Consider the following 20,782-nt stretch of genomic DNA (forward strand, 5'->3'; position numbering starts at 1 on the left):
TATTATTAAAAGACTAGTAATCTCAGAGGCCAAAGCAGTAGTATGAATTGGCTTCTTTTTCTACTATTTCCCCATAGACATGTTCCAACTGTGCCTTTAGTTGGCCACCAAATGCCCGAGATTTCTACACTCTTCTCGTTGCTGTTAATTAATTCTTTCCAATTGTGACCATCTCTGTCCTCCCAGACCCTGCAATTACTTCTCAGTTTCTACTCCTTCATCCGCCATAGCTACTTCTCAATGGTGATTTTTTACTTTAGAGGAGGAATGGGCAAACTATGGCTTGCAGGTCAAATCAAACCTGCTGCTTATTTTTATAAATAAAGTTTTATTAGAAAACAGCCATGCTTGTTTCTTTATGTATTACTATGGCTGCTTTTGTACTATCATGGCAGAGTTGCAACAGAGACCATGTGACCTGCAAAGCCTAAAATAATTACTGTCTAGCCCTTTACAGAAAGCATTTGCCAGACCATAGTTCAGAGGAAGCGAAACTAAAACCCAGAGATGCAAAGTGACTTGTCCAAGATCCCACAGCTGGTAAGTGGCAGAGGCAGAACTACACTCATTCATTTACATGGATTTTAATTTACAGATTCTGAAAGTCATGGTACCACACAGTTTTTCTTTGCATCTTTGTAGCTTTCCTTGAGACTTTAGCAGTCTTACACAAGCTAACAGATAGATAGCTTAATTTTCAAAAGCAATCATCAGTAAAGCAGAGTATAACTAATCTAAAATACCAAGTGGTACCAATCTTGGGTAATCTGCAGGTGAAATCAGAGTCCTGCAGAACACTGGAAGTTTTCTTGGTGGAGACAAAGCCAATAACATTGGTTTTGTTTTTGAGCCCCCAAACCAGTGCCAAATGGAATCTAAGCAAGAGACCAACTCAATTACATATAGGAGCCAGGCAGGTAATAGAAGTGAATAAATCAGTCTAATATCATGACATAGCAGGGAGTGATAAAGGCCTTGGTGCAGAATTAAAAACAATAAAGCCAACCAAACATAGCTGCAGGCAAGAGCGGGACTTGGCATCAGGCCATCAGTTTCTATCCCTGGACTATGTCATCAATTCTTATAAATCTTCAAAAGCCAAAATGTAAAATCCTAATCTTTAAATAACAAAAACAAACAAACAAAAAAACCCCCAAACCAACTGATTTGTTCTTTTATTAAAGTTTTAAGAATAAACTAGTCAAATAAAACAAACCACTCAAATAAAATCTTCTTACCCCAGGGAGCCTTACCTTGAACAACATACACCTTAGTCAAAGGGAAATCAATACTCTTTGCCATGACTTCAATTTCTTGTTTAAGCTTTCCCTCAGGAAGAGGTGTGAATTTGTCAAATAAAGGGGCAATGTAATCAGCATAGATGGTGACAAGCACCTGAAACGCAAATATGAGAACAACCTATGAATATGTCCTTAAAGAGAAGCTACTCACTATACAGATTCAATATTAAAACTATGTGATCCCAGTCCTGAGAACAGGGACCTTATCTTATTTGCTCTGGTATTCCCAGCCCCAAATAGTACCAGTACAGCATTCAATATATGTTTGATGAATTAAATCAAAATAAATAGTCTCTATATGGTAATAACTGAAAAGCCAAATGGTCCATTCAAAACTATCTTGGGGATTTCATAAGCCCATCATAACTTGGAATTCTGTCTTTCAAGGTAGTCATAATAGACTTGAAGTGTTTGCTAAAAAAAAGAAGTACTAGAGCTTGACTGTGTGCTATTATTTGGTCTGCCTGCTAACATTACTGACCTGCAGTTCATAACTATACACACTGGTTGAAACAGCACTTCCTTAAGCATTTTAGGAGCATTTCCTCTGCTCTCTCTCCTGTCACTTCAATTTGCCATACAACATATATTTGGAAGTCCAACTAGCACCCATTTTCCGGTCATGATCCCACCAGCAGGAGGTGAGGCAATGAGCATCATGGTAATTCTGACTAAAAGAAACCTCACCATCAGTGCAGCTGAAGGACGTATTTTCTGGGGGCTGTTAACAGGCCATTTTGATTGTGTTGTAGTGTTTGTGCTGTGAAGCAGTTTGGAATATGGGAAAGAGAAGAGGAAAAGAAGACGTGAAGAAGGGACAATGGGGAAGCAGAGAGAGGAAAAAGAGGGGGAAGAAGCGGGGGCTGTGGGGGGAAAAGGGAAGAGGCAGGGGGAGGGGGAGGGGCAGGAGGAGAGGGCAAGGGACAGAGAAGAAGGGGTAGAGGGCAAAGGGGAGAGGAGGAAGGGAAAGGCAGGGGAAGGAAGGCAGGAGAAAGCAGATACGTTCATGCTTTCTTTTTCTTATCCAGCTTACATCTATTCTCTCTCCAAAATATCCATGGTTTTTAGACACTGGAGCTCAGTCAAGAGTCATCAAATTGTCAAACTTAGTCATCATTCTGGTGGCAACTCACAAATGCACAGCCCCAAACTGCTTGGCAACTGGATCATTAAAGCTAACTAACAACTAGCTTCTAGAATCTATAAGAGCCAGTATAAGGAGAAGAAAATCTATCGTCAGAGTCAACTCTCCCATTTCTAAGCTAAAAGCAGAAAACAGAAGGGGAATTTATATGAGCACCTATTTATATTTCTTCTGCTTCTTAAGAACCATTTAGATGCTAATGAAGATTAAATGACAGTTATCTCACCTAGGTACATTTTGTACATTTTGTAAAAGAAAATCAAAACAAAGATTTCACTTACCAGAGACACAACTAGTGTGAACAGCCAGGCATAAATAAAAAAATAGTCTCCCCCAATTTTAATAATGTAAAGTAGAAGTGAAGACACAGGTAATAAAATGCACTGAGTCACAATAAATTTCTTGATTGCATCTTTCATGAAGAACCCCAAAGTCTGAAAAAATAAAAGGTCATCATGAGAAACTAAGAAACTGCTTTTAAAATAACAAATAAGTGAATAGAAAGGATACATTATTAAAGCAATTTTAAAAATTAAAAGGCAGTGAGACTATATGACAACAGGTAGCCTAAGACAATAAGTCAATGTCTTGCATTTTATAGTTTAAAATAAACTCATTTAAATGTTATTAGCTGAAAAACACTAGACATTAGTGCTAGAAGAGTTTATGGCAAGACTTTAAACTATGATCTTTACCGTATCTGCAGTTCCTTTTCCCTCGATTAATTCATGCTCTAAAATAGCAAATTATGTTTTAATTATTCCCAGCAGAGGACGAAAGCACAAAAGAGAACATTTGCATTCTCTATTTTACCTGCTGATTGAAACCATGTTTTTCTTCTATCACAAAAGTATTATAAAGACTCCACGGCAAACCAGTCAATGCACTGAAAAGTGTAGCCAACAGCAGAAACACCAAGGACTGAGTAATCTAAACACAAGAAAAAAAGAGGCAGTTTTTAAATATTAATTTGTTCTTCAAATGAAATATCAGGGAACCAATCAACGAGTATTTGCTGAGTACTTACTATAACTCAAGCAATGTGCTTGATTCTACGGGCCTGAAACATCACCGCTACCCTCAGAGTTTATTTGCAAGACAGGGAGGCACTAAAACACTTCCTCTTTTATTACACGGGCACCATATGAAAGTTAACTGAAGTCATAGAGACAAAATGGTTAAAAGAACTTAAATTGAGCCACATATGCTGGTGAATTCGAGAAAGGCTTACAACACTGATGAGAAATGGAATGCTACTCTGAAGAAAGAGATAGATTAGTGGGACAGAAGAGGCAAGGAGGAATTCCACACAATTTGCAAAAGCAAGGAGAAAGAAAAGAGCACCTTAAAAGTGAAAGATGACAAGATGATGGGCGTAGATGGGACCAGGCAGAGAAACAAAATGGAGCATCAGGAAAGCTGGGCCAGGGCAGGTGGAGCAGAGTCTGCTAAAGTTTTAACAGAGCCAAAATTCAAGAGAGAAAATAACCCTCTAGAACTCCTTTAATTGCCTTAACAACAGGTCCTTAGGAGATCAAAAGCCAAGAACTGCCTCATTTTTCTTTACAAATATCTTTTCCTATGACAGTGGAGGATGAGGGCTAATTGGTATGAAGGGACTTGGGGGGAGGGGAAGGCAATGAAGCAAATAAAACCCTGGCTCTCCCTCCCACCACACCATCACTCTCCCTCTTACTCCCCAGTGTAAAACTGAATTCTTTTAAGTGTGAGTACACCACCAAAGCATATTTGACTTGGTAGTAAAGATGCAGCCATTACGTTTCTAAACATAGGAAGAGGGAGAAGGGAAGAGGAAAAAAGGAGATTTGTCTGGCTACAACATGCAGGGTGGTTTATTCCAGCATTTGTCCCCAAATGGGAAATGAGAAATTTTTTAAAAGTAGATTCCAGGACCTTCCTCAAAACTACTGAATCGGAATCCCATCTTCAAAAAATACAACCATACTGTATAGATTGTTTGAATACCTGCTTTACTCATTTAACGTATCACAAACATCTTTCTATATCAATAAATATAGATCTACTTCTTCATTGCTAATGGCTCCATTACATATATCTCCATTATAGCATTCATTCCAATGCTACAATGAACCCGTTTCGTTCATTCCCCATAAATTCGTAAAAGTGAAATGTCTGGTGTCAAACTTTTAAAAGATTTTTGATACACACTGCCAAGGTGTCCTCTAGAAAAACTATACTAGTTTTCAGTCTGACAGCAGCATGAGACTAGTTCCCTATCCCTCAACAATTCTGTCCTATGATTCTTTTAACTGTTTTTTACCCAATATGATATGGTAGGCCAAAACAAAGAAAGAAGCACAACTCCTCGATTCTTCATTGTTGTATTAAAACACATTTCTTTGATTGTCAGTATGGATTTATATTTTTCATGTATTTTATAATCACACGAATTTCTGCCTTTGCCCATTTTTCTGTTGAGGTACTCAATTTTTTCTAAAGTGTTCTTTCGGGACTTCCCTGGTGGCATAATGGTTAAGAATCCGCCTGCCCATGCAGGGGACACGGGGTCGAGCCCTGGTCCGGGAGGATCCCACATGCCGCGGAGCAACTAAGCCCCTGCGCCACAACTACTGAGCCTGCGCTCTAAAGCCCGTGAGCCACAACTACTGAAGCCTGCGTGCCTAGAGCCTGTGCTCCACAGCAAAAGAAGCCGCCAAAATGAGAAGCCCGTGCACTGCGATGAAGAGTAGCCCCCGTTCACCGCAACTAGAGAAAGCCCGTGCACAGCAACGAAGACCCAACACAGCCTAATTAATTAAGTAATTAATTAAAAACTCTAGATCATATTAAAATTTATAGTTTCTTCAGACTCACAGACTTAGAGAACGAACTTATGGTCACCAGGGGGAATGAAGGGGGGAAGGGATAGTCAGGGAGTTTGGGATTGACATGTACACACTGTTATATTTAAAATGGACAACCAGGACCTACTGTACAGCACAGGGAACTCTACTCAGTATTATGTGGCAGGCTGGATGGGAGCGGAATTTATGGGAGAATGGATACATGCATATGTATGGCTGAGTCCCTTTTCTGTGCACCTGAAACTATCCCAACATCGTTAATCGGCTATACTCCAATATCAAATAAAAAGTTTTAAAAAATTTATAGTATTTTTTTGTTTAAGTATTGTCAGTGTATATTTGTTTATATTTAAAAACTCAATTCATCTAAGTCTTTCTTTTTCTTGGAGGATATAAAATTGGAATTTATTTTTTTCTCAGTTGTCCTAAGAAAATTTATAACCTATATATTCCTCACCAATCTGAAATGCCACCTTTATCATATACCAAGATTACATATACTTAGGTAGGCCATTAATTTAAGACAACTTGATTTCTTCTTAATCTCACTTATCTTATGCATAAATACCATTTTTAAATGAATAATTCTATCAATAAACCATTTTTCTTCTTAAAGAAGATGAACAGTAAGTCTAATTCCCCAATCAGTAGGCTTATTCCCTCCTTAAAACACTAAGATTCCAAGAGTGTTGTAAATTATTTTGCCTTAAACAGTAAAACAGCCTCTTAAATGGTCCCCCTGCCTAATATCAATCCCTCCCCTTTCGATCCATCCTACATACACACCAGATGAATCTAAAACTCCACTTCTCTACTTTAAAAGCTCGTAATGGCTCTATAACAGGGGTCCCCAACCCCTGGGCCACAGACCGGTACTGGTCTGTGGCCTGTTAGGAACCAGGCCACACAGCAGGAGGTGAGCAGTCGGGGAGTGAGTGAAGCTTCATCTGTATTTACAGCCGCTCCCCATTGCTCGCATTACCGCCTGAGCTCTGCCTCCTGTTCAGATCAGCTGTGGCACTAGATTCCCAGAGCAGCGTGAACCCTATTGTGAACTGTGCATGTGAGGGCTCTAGGTTGTGCATTCCTTATGAGAATCTAATGCCTGATAATCTGAGGTGGAGCTGAGGCGGTGATGCTAGCGGTGGGGAACGACAGCAAATATAGATTGTCATTAGCAGAGAGGTGGGTTTTTTTTTTACATCTTTATTGGAGTATAATTGCTTTACAATGGTGTGTTAGTTTCTGCTTTATAACAAAGTGAATCAGTTATACATATACATATGTTCCCATATCTCTTCCCTTAGCAGAGAGGTTTGACTGCACAGAGACCATGAAAAATCAATTGCTTGCAGACTCATATCAAAACCCTATCACTGGGGCCTCCCTGGTGGCGCAGTGGTTGAGAGTCCGCCTGCCGATGCAGGGGATACGGGTTCATGCCCCGGTCTGGGAGGATCCCATATGCCGCGGAGCGGCTGGGCCCGTGAGCCATGGCCGCTGGGCCTGCGCATCCGGAGCCTGTGCTCCGCAACGGGAGAGGCCACAACAGTGAGAGGCCCGCATACCGCAAAAAGAAAAAAAAAAAAAAAAAAAAAAAAAAAAAAAAAAAAAAAACCCTATCACTGAGTGGCAAGCGACAATTAAGCATCTAGTGGCAGGCTTTATTGTGGCAAGGAAGTTGATGTACTTCAATTGTACAGCTGCATCTGGTGGCAGGCTTTAAGTCAGAATCTGACACGTTTTAGTCTGCGCGTGGCCCGCCCATTATTTTATCTACTTCCATCCACGCCTCTTTCCCACACTGTGCACTTGTCTCAGCCACAGTTTTGCTAAGCCCACAAGCTAACCCTAGCCAGGATGAGTAAAAAAACAAACGTCACCGGAGAGCTTCTTTGAAAAGGGGGAAAGACCCAGTGGTGAGACAGCAGAAGACTCTAAGACTGCCCACAAAAAGAAAGCTGCATTTAAAAGAAAATACCAAGAGTCCTACTTAAATTACGGGTTCATTGCAACAGGGGATTCACATTCTCCAAGCCCGCTTTATATAATATGTGGCCACCGGCTACCCAACAAAGCCATGAAACCTTCAAAACTGCGTCGCCACATGGAGACCAAGCACCTGCATTGAAAGACAAGCCTTTGGAGTTTTTCAAAGGAAAAAAACCATGAACACGAAGAACGGAAGCAATTACTGAAGGCCAGCACTTCATCAAATGTGTCTGCACTGAGAGCATCATTCTTAGTGGCTAACCGCATGGCTAAAGCTAAGAAGCCCTTTACTGCTGGTGAAGAGTTGATCCTGCCTGTGCTGAGGACATTTGTCGTGAACTTTTAGGAGAGGGTGCAGTTCAAAAGGTGGCACGTGTTCCTCTTTCGGCTAGCACCACAACTAGAGGAATTGATGAAATAGCAGAGGATATTGAGGCACAATTGTTAGAGAGGATTAATGAGTCACCATGGTATGCAATCCAGGTTGATGAGTCTACCGATGTTGACAACCAGGCAACAATGCCTGCCTTGCGATATATTTCTGTGCGATATATTTTTCAGGAGGATGTGCATGAGGATATGTTATGTGCACTTTTGTTGCCAACCAGCACCACAGCTGCGGAACTATTCAAGTCTTTGAACGATTACATATCAGGAAAACTGAATTGGTCATTTTGTTCCGGTATATGCGTGGACAGAGCGGCTGCCACGGCTGGATGGCTTTCTGGTTTCACTACTCGGGTCGCTTCTGAGGTCGCTTCTGAATGTGAGTCTACGCACTGTGTCATCCATAGGGAACTGCTGGCTAGCCGAAAAATGTCACCTGAACTTAACAACGTTTTGCAGGATGTGATTAAAATTATCAACCACATTAAAGTACATGCCCTTAACTCACATCTGTTCGTGCAGCTCTGTGAGGAGATGGATGCAGAGCACACACATCTTCTCTTTTTTAAAAAAAAAAATTTTTTTTTTCTTTATTTACTTGGCTGAGTCAGGTCTTAGTTGCAGCGCGCGGGATTCTCTCTAATTGTGGCACATGGGATCCACAGCGCAAGGGCTCAGTTGCCCTGCGGCATGTGGGATCTTAGTTCCCTGACCCGGGAAACCCACGTCCCCTGCATTGGAAGGTGGATTCTTTTTTTTTTTTTTAAGATATGATTTATTTAAATTTATTTATTTATGGCTGTGTTGGGTCTTCGTTTCTGTGTGAGGGCTTTCTCTAGTTGTGGCAAGCGGGGGCCACTCTTCATCGCAGTGCGCGGGCCTCTCACTATCGCGGCCTCTCTTGTTGCGGAGCACAGGCTCCAGACGCGCAGGCTCAGTAATTGTGGCTCACAGGCCCAGTTGCTCCGCGGCATGTGGGATCTTCCCAGACCAGGGCTCGAACCCGTGTCCACTGCATTGGCAGGCAGATTCTCAACCACTGCGCCACCAGGGAAGCCCTGGAAGGTGGATTCTTAACCACTAGCCTACCAGGGAAGTCCCACGTCTTCCCTTATACCCAGAAGTGAGATGGCTTTCTAAAGGTAGATCACTGGCCAGAGTTTTTGAGTTAACGAGACCCGCTCCAGAAATTTCTTTTAGAAAAACAGTCACCACTGGCAGCACATTTTACTGACACAGAACGGGTCACAAAACTTGCTTACTTGTGTGACATATTCAACCTGCTCAACGAACTCGATCTGTCACTTCAGGGGAGAACAACTGTGTTCAAGTCGACAGATAAAGTAGCTGCATTCAGAGCCAAACTGGAATTATGGGGTCGACAAGTGAACACTGGGATTTTTGACATGTTTCAAACATTAGCAGAGATTTTGAAAGAGACTGAGTGAGGGCCTTCTTTCTCCCAGCTGGTACATGATCACATATCTCAGCTTTCAAAAGAGTTTGAACATTACTTCCCAACCACAAAAGACCCCTGAACTGGGAAGGAATGGATTCGCGACCCATTTGTGAATAAGCCAGGTGAACTAACTTTGTCTGTGCTAGAAGAGGATCAACTGCTTGAGATCATAAATGACGGTGGCCTTAAAAGCGTGTTTAAGACAACTTCAAATCTCCATACGTTCTGGATGAAAATCAAGGTGGAATATCCTGAGATTGCCACAAAAACACTGAAAAGCCTGCTTCCATCTCCAACATCCTGTCTTTGTGAAGCAGGGTTTTCTGCAGTGACAGCAACCAAAACGAGATTATGGAGCAGATGGACATAAGCAACACACTTCGGGTGTCACTGTCTCCTGTCACCCCCAGATGGGACCATCTAGTTGCAGGAAAACAAGCTCAGGGCTCCCACTGTTTCTGCATTATGGTGACTTGTATAATTATTTCATTATATTTTACAATGTAATAACAATAGAAATAAAGTGCACAATAAACGTAATGTGCCTCAGTGGTTAAGAATCCGCCTGCCAATGCAGGGGACATGGGTTCGAGCCCTGGTCCAGGAAGATCCCACATGCCAAAGAGCAACTAAGCCTGTGCGCCACAACTACTGAGCCTGTGCTCTAGAGCCCGCAAGCCACAACTGCTGAGCCCATGTGCCTAGAGCCTGTACTCCGCAACAAGAGAAGCCACCACAATGAGAAGCCCGTGTACCGTAACGAAGAGTAGCCCCGGCTCACCGGAACTAGAGAAAGCCCACGCACAGCAACGAAGACCCAACATAGTCTAAATAAATTAATTTAAAAAAATAAAGTAATGCTCCTGAATCATCCTGAAACCATTCCCCACTGTCCCCCAACCCCATCCATGGAAAAATTGTCTTCCACGAAACTGGTTCCTGATGCCAAAAAGGTTGGGGATCACTGCTCTATAAGACTGCAAACTCATTATGCTTTTAAAGATTTTCATAATCCAACCCCAAAATGCTACTTTTCACTACTCTTCTCTAAGACCCTTCTACTCCTAACAGACAACTGTGAGCTGGAGTTTAGACAGGTGACTGAGTTACGGAAGATATTCTAGCTGAAAAAAGGAGTTGTGACAGTCACACTGGGGAAGTTGGAGAATACACATACTTCCAGGAGTTTTTCTCAGAAGATCTCTAATTCTAATTCAGGAAGGAGAAAATATCCTAGGAATAAGATCTACTGGGCAGTGAGGGGAAGGGGTTTTGACTCATAGCTTCTTAAAGGCAACAAGATCTGGGCTCTAGCCCTATCAGTGAACACTTGAAGACTCCAGGACACAGAACATTATAAAGTGCTGCGCCATGAGGGCAGAGTGATCCAGACCAAAACATCCTGATGGCACAGTTCACCTCTTGTCTGAGGTGAACCTACTCATTCCACCTTATATGCATAATGTGGCAACAGAACTCTGGAGCATCCTGAGTCATTAAGTCTGAAAAAGGCTGGGCCAAATATCACTGTCAAAAAATAAGAACACTGATTATGAGACCACTTGTTGGTAGTTTGGAAAGCAGAAAGTCCTGCCAAAAGACACACTGCCTATGCCTAAGGATAAGCTGAGGTCCACTTAGTTTTCTTCTTCTTCTTTTTCTAGTGAATAAATTGGTTTTAATTATATGAGAAGTAGAAGCTCATTGCTGAATTTTCTTAAGAGATAAGCAAAAATAAGGAAATTAAAATTGCCAAAATTCTCTCCCGAGAAAACCACTTTTGGAATTTTGGTATGTACTATTTCAGACTTCTTATAGATGTGGAATATGTGCACAATGACATGTGTACAAGGATGGGCACGAGTGAATGCAATTAAGAAAAATTGAACCGTACTTCCCTGGTGGCGCAGTGGTTAAGAGTCCGCCTGTCAATGCAGGGGACACGGGTTCGATGCCTGGTCCAGGAAGGTCCCACATGCTGCGGAGCAACTAAGCCTGTGTGTCACAACTACTAAGCCCGTGTGCCACAAGTACTGAAGCCCGCGCACCTAGAGCCTGTGCTCTGCAACAAGAGAAGCCACTGCAATGAGAAGCCCATGCACTGCAACGAAGAGTAGCCCCCGCTCTCCACAACTAGAGAAAGCCCGCGCACAGCAACGAAGACCCAACATAGGAAGGAAGGGAGCTGGGGGAGGCGGGGGGAGGAAGAAAGGAAGGAAGGAAGGCAGAGAGGGAGGTAGGGAGGGAAGAAGGGAGATTGAACCAATCTAAATGTTCATCACCAGGACACTAGTTATATTAAAAATCTGTATGGGACTGGGAGGAAGATGGCGGAAGAGTAAGACGCGGAGATCACCTTCCTCCCCACAGATGCATCAGAAATTCATCTACACGTGGAACAACTCCTACAGAACACCTACTGAACGCTGACAGAAGACCTCAGACCCCCCAAAAGGCAAGAAACTCCCCACATACCTGGGTAGGGCAAAAGAAAAAAAAGAATAAACAGAGACAATAGGATAGGGACGGGACCTGCACCAGTGGGAGGGAGCCGTGAAGGAGGAAAGGTTTCCACACACTACAAGCCCCTTCGCGGGCGGAGACTGCAGGTGGCGGAGGGGGAAAGCTTCGGAGTAGCGGAGGAGAGCACAGCAACAGGGGTGTGGAGGGCAAAGCGGAGAGATTCCGCCACAGAGGATCGGTGCCCTCAGGCACACACCAGCCGGAGAGGCTTGTCTGCTTGGCCGCCGGGGCGGGCGGGGCTGGGAGCTGAGGCTCGGGTACCGGCTTTCAGTCGGAGCGCAGGGAGAGGACTGGGGCTGGCGGCAGGAAGAGAGCCTGAAGGGGTTAGTGCACCACGGCTGGCCCGGAGGGAGTCCGGGGAAAGGGTCTGGAGCTGGCGAAGAGGCAAGAGACTTTTTTCCCTTTTGTTTCCTGGTGCGCGAGGAGAGGGCATTAAGAGGGCTGCTTGGGGAAGCGCCGGAGACAGGCGCGGACCTCGGAGACGGGCGTGGGACGCTGGGGCTGCTGCTGCCGCCGCCGCCGCGGGGCCTGTGTGCGAGCACGGGTCACTGTCGGCCCCGCCTTCCGGGGGGCCTGTGCACCCCGCCACTGCCGGGGTTCCGGGACCCGGGGACGGCTTTCCCGGGAAAGCGCACGGAGCGCCTCAGGCTGCTGCAACGTCACGCCGGCCTCTGCCGCCGCAGGCCCGCCCCACACTGCGCGCCCCTCCCTCCCCTCTGCCTGAGTGAGCCAGAGCCCCCGAATCAGCGGCTCCTTTAAACCAGTCCTGTCTGAGCGAAGAACGGACGCCCTCCAGCGACCTACGTGCAGAGGCGGGGCCAGGTCCAAGGCTGAGACCCGGGAGCTGTGAGAGCAGAGACAGGGAAATCTCTCTGTGCAGCCTCGGAGGCAGCGGATTAAAGCTCCACGGTCCATTTGATGTGCCCTGCGTCTGTGGAGTGCATAAATGGACAGCGAATCATCCCAAATTGAGGAAGTGGACTTTGAGGACAAGATTTAAGACTTTCCCCCCTTTTCCTCTTTTTACAACGAATTATCCCAAATTGAGGAGGTGGACTTGGAGAGCAAGATTTTTGATTTTCCCCCCTGCTCTCTTTTTGTGAATGTGTGGATGAAAGGCTCCTGGTGCTGCAGCCAGGAGTCAGTGCCGTGCCTCTGAAGTGGGAGAGCCAACTTCAGGACACGGGTCCACAAGAGACCTCCCAGCTCCACATAATATCAAGCAGCGAAAATCTCCCAGAGATCTCCATCTCAACACCAGCACCCAGTTTCAGTCAACGACCAGCAAGCTACAGTGCTGGTCACCCTATGCCAAGCAACTAGCAAGGCAGGAACACAACCCCACCCATTAGCAGAGAGGCTACCTAAAAACATAATAAGGCCACAGGCACCCCAAAACACACCACCAGACGTGGACCTGTCCACCAGAAAGACAAGATCCAGCCTCAACCACCAGAACACAAGCATTAGTCCCCCCCACCAGGAAGCCTACACAACCTACTGAAACAACCTTAGCCACGGGGGACAGACACCAAAAACAACGGGAACTACGAATCTGCAGCCTGCAAAAAGGAGACCCCAAACACAGTAACATAAGCAAAATGAGAAGGCAGAAAAACACACAGCAGGTGAAGGAGCAAGATAAAAACCTACCAGACCTAACAAATGAAGAGGTAATAGGCAGTCTACCTGAAAAAGAATTCAGAATAATGATAGTAAAGCTGATCCAAGATTCTATTTCCAAGATCCAAAATCTTGGAAATAGAATAGACAAAATGCAAGAAACAGTTAACAAGGACCTAGAAGAACTAAAGATGAATCAAGCATCGATTAAAAACACAATAAATGAAATGAAAAATACTCTAGATGGGATCAATAGCAGAATAACTGAGGCAGAAGAACGGATAAGTGAGGTGGAAGATAAAATAGTGGAAATAACTGCTGCAGAGCAAAATAAAGAAAAAAGAATGAAAAGAACAGAGGACAGTCTCAGAGACCTCTGGGACAACATTAAACGCACCAACATTCGAATTATAGGGGTTCCAGAAGAAGAAGAGAAAAAGAAAGGGACTGAGAAAATATTTGAAGAGATTATAGTTGAAAACTTCCCTAATATGGGAAAGGAAATAGTTAATCAAGTCCAGGAGGCACAGAGAGTCCCAAACAGAATAAATCCAAGCAGAAATACGCCAAGACACATATTAATCAAACTGTCAAAAATTAAACACAAAGAAATCATATTAAAAGCAGCAAGGCAAAAACAACAAATAACACACAAGGGAATCCCCATCAGGTTAACAGCTGATCTCTCAGCAGAAACTCTACAAGCCAGAAGGGAGTGGCAGGACATAATTAAAGTGATGAAGGAGAGAAGCCAGCAGGCAACCAAGATTACTCTACCCAGCAAGGATCTCATTCAGATTTGATGGAGAAATTAAAACCTTTACAGACAAGCAAAAGCTGAGAGAGTTCAGCACCACCAAACCAGCTTTACAACAAATGCTAAAGGAACTTCTCTAGGCAAGAAACACAGCAGAAGGAATATACCTACAATAACGAACCCAAAGCAATTAAGGAAATGGGAATAGGAACATACATATCAATAATTACCTTAAATGTAAATGGACTAAATGCTCCCACCAAAAGACACAGAGTGGCTGAATGGATACAAAAACAAGACCCATATATATGCTGTCTACAAGAGACCCACTTCAGACAGATTGAAAGTAAGGGGATGGAAAAAGATATTCCATGCAAATGGAAATCAAAAGAAAGCTGGAGTAGCAATTCTTATATCAGACAAAATAGACTTTAAAATAAAGACTATTAGAAGAGACAAAGAAGGACACTACATAACAATAAAGGGATCGATCCAAGAAGAAGATATAACAATTGTAAATATTTATGCACCCAACATAGGAGCACCTCAATACATAAGGCAAATACCAACAGCCATAAAAGGGGAAATCGACAGTAACACAATCATAGTAGGAGACTTTAACACCCCACTTTCACCAATGGACAGATCATCCAAAATGAAAATAAATAAGGAAACACAAGTTTTAAATGATACATTAAACGAGATGGACTTAGTTGATATTTATAGGACATTCCGTCCAAAAACAACAGAATACACATTTTTCTCAAGTGCTCATGGAACATTCTCCAGGATAGATCATACCTTGGGTCACAAATCAAGCCTTAGTAAATTTAAGAAAATTGAAATTGTATCAAGTATCTTTTCTGACCACAATGCTATGAGACTAGACATCAATTACAGGAAAAGATCTGTAAAAAATACAAACACATGGAGGCTAAACAATACACTACTCAATAACGAAGTGATCACTGAAGAAATCAAAGAGGAAATAAAAAAATACCTAGAAACAAATGACAATGGAGACACGACGACCCAAAACCTATGGGATGCAGCAAAAGCAGTTCTAAGGGGGAAGTTTATAGCAATACAATCCCACCTTAAGAAACAGGAAACATCTCGAGGAAACAACCTGACCCTGCACCTAAAGCAATTAGAGAAAGAAGAACAAAAAACCCCCAAAGTTAGCAGAAGGAAAGAAATCATAAAGATCAGATCAGAAATAAATGAAAAAGAAATGAAGGAAACGATAGCAAAGATCAACCAAACTAAAAGCTGGTTCTTTGAGAAGATAAACAAAATTGACAAACCATTAGCCAGACTCATCAAGAAAAGAAGGGAGAAGACTCAAATCAATAGAATTAGAAATGAAAAAGGAGAAGTAACAACTGACACGGCAGAAATACAAAAGATCATGAGAGATTACTACAAGCAACTCTATGCCAATAAAATGGACAACCTGGAAGAAATGGACAAATTCTTAGACATGCACAACCTGCCAAGACTGAATCAGGAAGAAATAGAAAATATGAATAGACCAATCACAAGCACTGAAATTGAAACTGTGATTAAAAATCTTCCAACAAACAAAAGCCCAGGAGCAGATGGCTTCACAGGCGAATTCTATCAAACATTTAGAGAAGAGCTAACACCCATCCTTCTCAAACTCTTCCAAACAATATCAGAGGAAGGAACACTCCCAAACTCATTCTACGAGGCCACCATCACCTTGATACCAAAACCAGGCAAGGATGTCACAAAGAAAGAAAACTACAGGCCAATATCACTGATGAACATAGATGCAAAAATCCCCAACAAAATACTAGCAAACAGAATCCAACAGCACATTAAAAGGATCATACACCATGATCAAGTGGGATTTATTCCAGGAATGCAAGGATTCTTCAATATACGCAAATCAATCAATGTGATACACCATATTAACAAGTTGAAGGAGAAAAACCATATGATCATCTCAATAGATGCAGAGAAAGCTTTCGACAAAATTCAACACCCATTTATGATAAAAACCCTGCAGAAAGTAGGCATAGAGGGAACTTTCCTCAACATAATAAAGGCCATATATGACAAACCCACAGCCAACATTGTCCTCAATGGTGAAAAACTGAAACCATTTCCACTAAGATCAGGAACAAGACAAGGCTGCCCACTCTCACCACTCTTATTCAACCTAGTTTTGGAAGTTCTAGCCACAGCAATCAGAGAAGAAAAGGAAATAAAAGGAATCCAAATCGGAAAAGAAGAAGTAAAGCTGTCACTGTTTGCAGATGACATGATACTATACATAGAGAATCCTAAAGATGCTACCAGAAAACTACTAGAGCTACTCAATGAATTTGGTAAAGTAGCAGGATACAAAATTAATGCACAGAAATCTCTGGCATTCCTGTACACTAATGATGAAAAATCTGAAAATGAAATCAAGAAAACACTCCCATTTACCACTGCAACAAAAAGAATAAAATATCTAGGAATAAACCTACCTAAGGAGACAAAAGACCTGTATGCAGAAAATTATAAGACACTGATGAAAGAAATTAAAGATGATACAAATAGATGGAGAGATATACCATGCTCCTGGATTGGAAGAATCAATATTGTGAAAATGACTCTACTACCCAAAGCAATCTACAGATTCAATGCAATCCCTATCAAACTACCACTGGCATTTTTCACAGAACTAGAACAAAAAATTTCAAAATTTGTTTGGAAAAACAAAAGACCCCGAATAGCCAAAGCAATCTTGAGAACGAAAAACGGAGCTGGAGGAATCAGGCTCCCTGACTTCAGACTATACTACAAAGCTACAGTAATCAAGACAGTGTGGTACTGGCATAAAAACAGAAAGATAGATCAATGGAACAGGATAGAAAGCCCAGAGATAAACCCACGCACATATGGTCAACTTATCTTTGATAAAGGAGGCAGGAATGTACAGTGGAGAAAGGACAGCCTCTTCAATAAGTGGTGCTGGGAAAACTGGACAGGGACATGTAAAAGTATGAGATTAGATCATTCCCTAACACCATACACAAAAATAAGCTCAAAATGGATTAAAGACCTAAATGTAAGGCCAGAAACTATCAAACTCTTAGAGGAAAACATAGGCAGAACACTCTATGACATAAATCACAGCAAGATCCTTGTGGACCCACCTCCTAGAGAAATGGAAATAAAAACAAAGATAAACAAATGGGACCTAATGAAACTTCAAAGCTTTTGCACAGCAAAGGAAACCATAAACAAGACCAAAAGACAACCCTCAGAATGGGAGAAAATATTTGCAAATGAAGCAACTGACAAAGGATTAATCTCCAAAATTTATAAACAGCTCATGCAGCTCAATAGCAAAAAAACAAACAACCCAATCCAAAAATGGGCAGAAGACTTAAATAGGCATTTCTCCAAAGAAGATATACAGACTGCCAACAAACACATGAAAGAATGCTCAACATCATTAATCATTAGAGAAATGCAAATCAAAACTACAATGAGATATCATCTCACACCAGTCAGAATGGCCATCATCAAGAAATCTAGAAACAATAAATGCTGGAGAGGGTGTGGAGAAAAGGGAACACTCTTGCACTGCTGGTGGGAATGTGAATTGGTACAGCCACTATGGAGAACAGTATGGAGGTTCCTTAAAAAACTAAAAATAGAACTGCCATATGACCCAGCAATCCCACTACTAGGCATATACCCTGAGAAAACCATAATTCAAAAAGAGACATGTACCAAAATGTTCATTGCAGCTCTATTCACAATAGCCCGGAACTGGAAACAACCTAAGTGTCCATCTTCAGATGAATGGATAAAGAAGATGTGGCACATATATACAATGGAATATTACTCAGCCATAAAAAGAAATGAAACTGAGCTATTTGTAATGAGGTGGATAGACCTAGAGTCTGTCATACAGAGTGAAGTAAGTCAGAAAGAGAAAGACAAATACTGTATGCTAACACATATATATGGAATTAAAAAAAATGTCATGAAGAACCTAGGGGTAAAACGGGAATAAAGACACAGACCTACTTGAGAATGGACTTGAGGATATGGGGAGGGGGAAGGGTAAGCTGTGACAAAGCGAAAGAGAGGCATGGACATATATACACTACCAAATGTAAGGTAGATAGATAGTGGGAAGCAGCCGCAGAGCACAGGGAGATCAGCTCGGTGCTTTGTGACCGCCTGGAGGGGTGGGATAGGGAGGGTGGGAGGGAGGGAGATGCATGAGGGAAGGGATGTGGGAACAGATGTATATGTATGACTGATTCACTTTGTTATAGAGCAGAAACTAATAAAAAAAAATCTGTATGGATATTCACACACACTTTTACTTACTTATGTTGCTTCATAAGTGACTTTTCCATTCAACAAGTTCCATTCAATAAGTTGTATGAAATAACAGCACAATAACATTTTTTCCCTGACTGGCAGAAGTTAAAAATCATGTGTATAATAAGAACTGGTGAGGATCCAGGGAAAGAGTATTTTAGTGCTTCATACATTATGAAACAACAAAAATGAAAAAAGCTTGTTTCAGGTGGGAATTTGGTCAGCTGTTTCCTCTGTACCATGTACATTAGATTTGAATTTCTTTTTCTTTTTTTTGGCCGCGCCGCACAGCATGCAGGATCTTAGTACATCAGCTAGGGATTGAACCCATGCCCCGAGTGGAAGCGTGGAGTCTTAACCACTGGACTGTCAGGGAAGTTCCTAGATTTGAATTTCAATTCCAGTGTTATCGTCTTCCATTTCTTTGCTACATTTTCATCTTTGTTGGCCAATTCCCTCTTTCAGTGATCCATCTTTGTAAAATGTCATGTGGATTTATAGCTGGGAGACCAGGAGGCAAGACGACTGCACGCTCTGAATCACTGAATAGCAGATGTGCAGTGACCAGTCACCAGCAGAATTTGAAAAGAGTGACATGATTGGTCACTGCATGAGCATCTGTTATTTGCACAGTGATTTGTGGACTGAAGAGCTAGCAGGGAACTTGTACTTTATGCAGTTATGTATGTAACATACTGTGGTAACTGAAATTTGAACCTGCTGAGGGACTGGTGTTACTAACTAAACCATGGTAAGTGAAATGTGTGTATATCAGAACTGTGCAAAGTGAGGACTGCCAGTACCATGCAGCCATTAAAGAAAACAAAGATCTATATAAACAGACAGGAAAAGATCTCTAAAGCACTGTTAAATACAAAAATAATGTCTCAGAACATTATATAAAATATGTCCCATTAACGTAAGGAATATTTTTATATGTATGTATATAAATTGGGTTTATTCGTTCGACAAATACTTATGGAGTACCTACACCGTGACTGGCATTGTTCTAGGCACAAGTCACAGCAGTGAAGAAAATACGTAAGGTCTCTGTCCCCTTGGAGCTTAAAAGTCTTGTCAGGGTGACAGATAAAAAGTAAACGAATAAGCAGTAAGATAAATGCAAATAGTGGTAAGTGCCTCTATAAAGAAAATAAAATAAGGTGATATGCTTCACTAAAGAGTGACAGGGGGAATTCACTGGCAGTCCAGTGGTTAGGATTCTGCACTATCACTGCCAAGGGCCTGGGTTCAATCCCTGGTTGAGGAACTAAGATCCCACAAGCCACGTGGCTCGGCCAGGAAAAAAAAAAAAAAAAAAGAAGAGTGACAGAGGGATGCTATTTTTTTTTTCCTTTTTTTTTTTTTTTGCAGTACGCAGGCCTCTCACTGCTGTGGCCTCTCCCGTTGTGGAGCACAGGCTCCGGACGCGCAGGCTCAGCGGCCATGGCTCACAGGCCCAGCCGCTCCACGGCATGTGGGATCCTCCCGGACCGGGGCACGAACCCGTGTCCCCTGCAGCAGCAGGCAGACTCTCAACCACTGTACCACCAGGGAAGCCCGAGGGATGCTATTTTAGATGAGAGTGGTCAGAGAAGGCCTCTCTGAGAAAGTGACATTGAAGATGGGAACTAAAATAGGAGCCAGTCATGTTTATACGAAACCACCTTAAATTTTTTATGAAACAATACAGAGAACATGCAATTAAACTATAACAGCGCACATAGCAGGTCAGGACAGAGTCTATGAAGATACAGAGATATCACAGGAAGAAGAGGTCTTAAAGAGTTTGGCTCCTTTAGAAAATGGTACACAGAAAAGGGATACAGGATGAGCTGAATTAAAGCCCAAGGTACCTACATGTATAGATAAGACCCATCATTTCAAATAAACAATCAGGAAGGAGAGAACAGACTTGGCAATTTCCAAGAAAAAGTCAAAAGCAGTGTCCCAGCATCCATTATAGGCAGAAAGTCTCAGGTCAAAGGCTTTGATTTCAATAACTAGAATTCCTGGAAGAGTGGGCAGTCAACTCAAGCAGCTCAGTGGAGATTCTAAGAGGTATACTCTCTGTCTCTGTTGAAAGTATCTGCTAAGCATGTGTGGCACAGGGTATCTGCTTAGCGTGAGTTCAACATAATTCATGCTTCCCCTTTCATAGAGTTGTTCCCAAGAAGCAGCTGCCTACCAGAGACTACATTACCCAGCTCTCCTGTATCTGAGACTAAATGACTGGCTCAACAATGAAATGTGAAGGACAGGTATCACTTCGGAGCCAAGGCAGTTAAGAAGAGGATGTACTTTCTCCACCCTCTCATTCCATCTGCCTGTTGGATGCAGAGAACTTAGGGGCACTTAGGGAATGGCAGAGCCATATAAGAAGAGACTGGG

At 42.4% G+C, this 20,782-nt stretch overlaps 1 protein-coding gene across 1 annotated transcript in view; it reads right to left on the bottom strand.

Moving 5' to 3' along the window:
• Positions 1–20,782, bottom strand: part of ZMPSTE24 (zinc metallopeptidase STE24) — a 55,991-nt gene that overhangs the window by 24,267 nt on the left and 10,942 nt on the right. Inside the window, exons 4-6 of the mRNA XM_081225242.1 lie at positions 3,259–3,375; positions 2,727–2,879; positions 1,254–1,395 (exon numbers count right to left, since the gene is read on the bottom strand). Coding sequence (XP_081081368.1) covers positions 1,254–1,395; positions 2,727–2,879; positions 3,259–3,375 — 412 coding nt within the window. The remainder of the gene's footprint in view (positions 1–1,253; positions 1,396–2,726; positions 2,880–3,258; positions 3,376–20,782) is intronic.

The sequence above is a fragment of the Mesoplodon bidens genome, assembly GCF_964165515.1.
Source record: "Mesoplodon bidens genome assembly, chromosome: 2".
In the NCBI taxonomy this organism is placed as follows: domain Eukaryota; kingdom Metazoa; phylum Chordata; class Mammalia; order Artiodactyla; family Ziphiidae; genus Mesoplodon; species Mesoplodon bidens.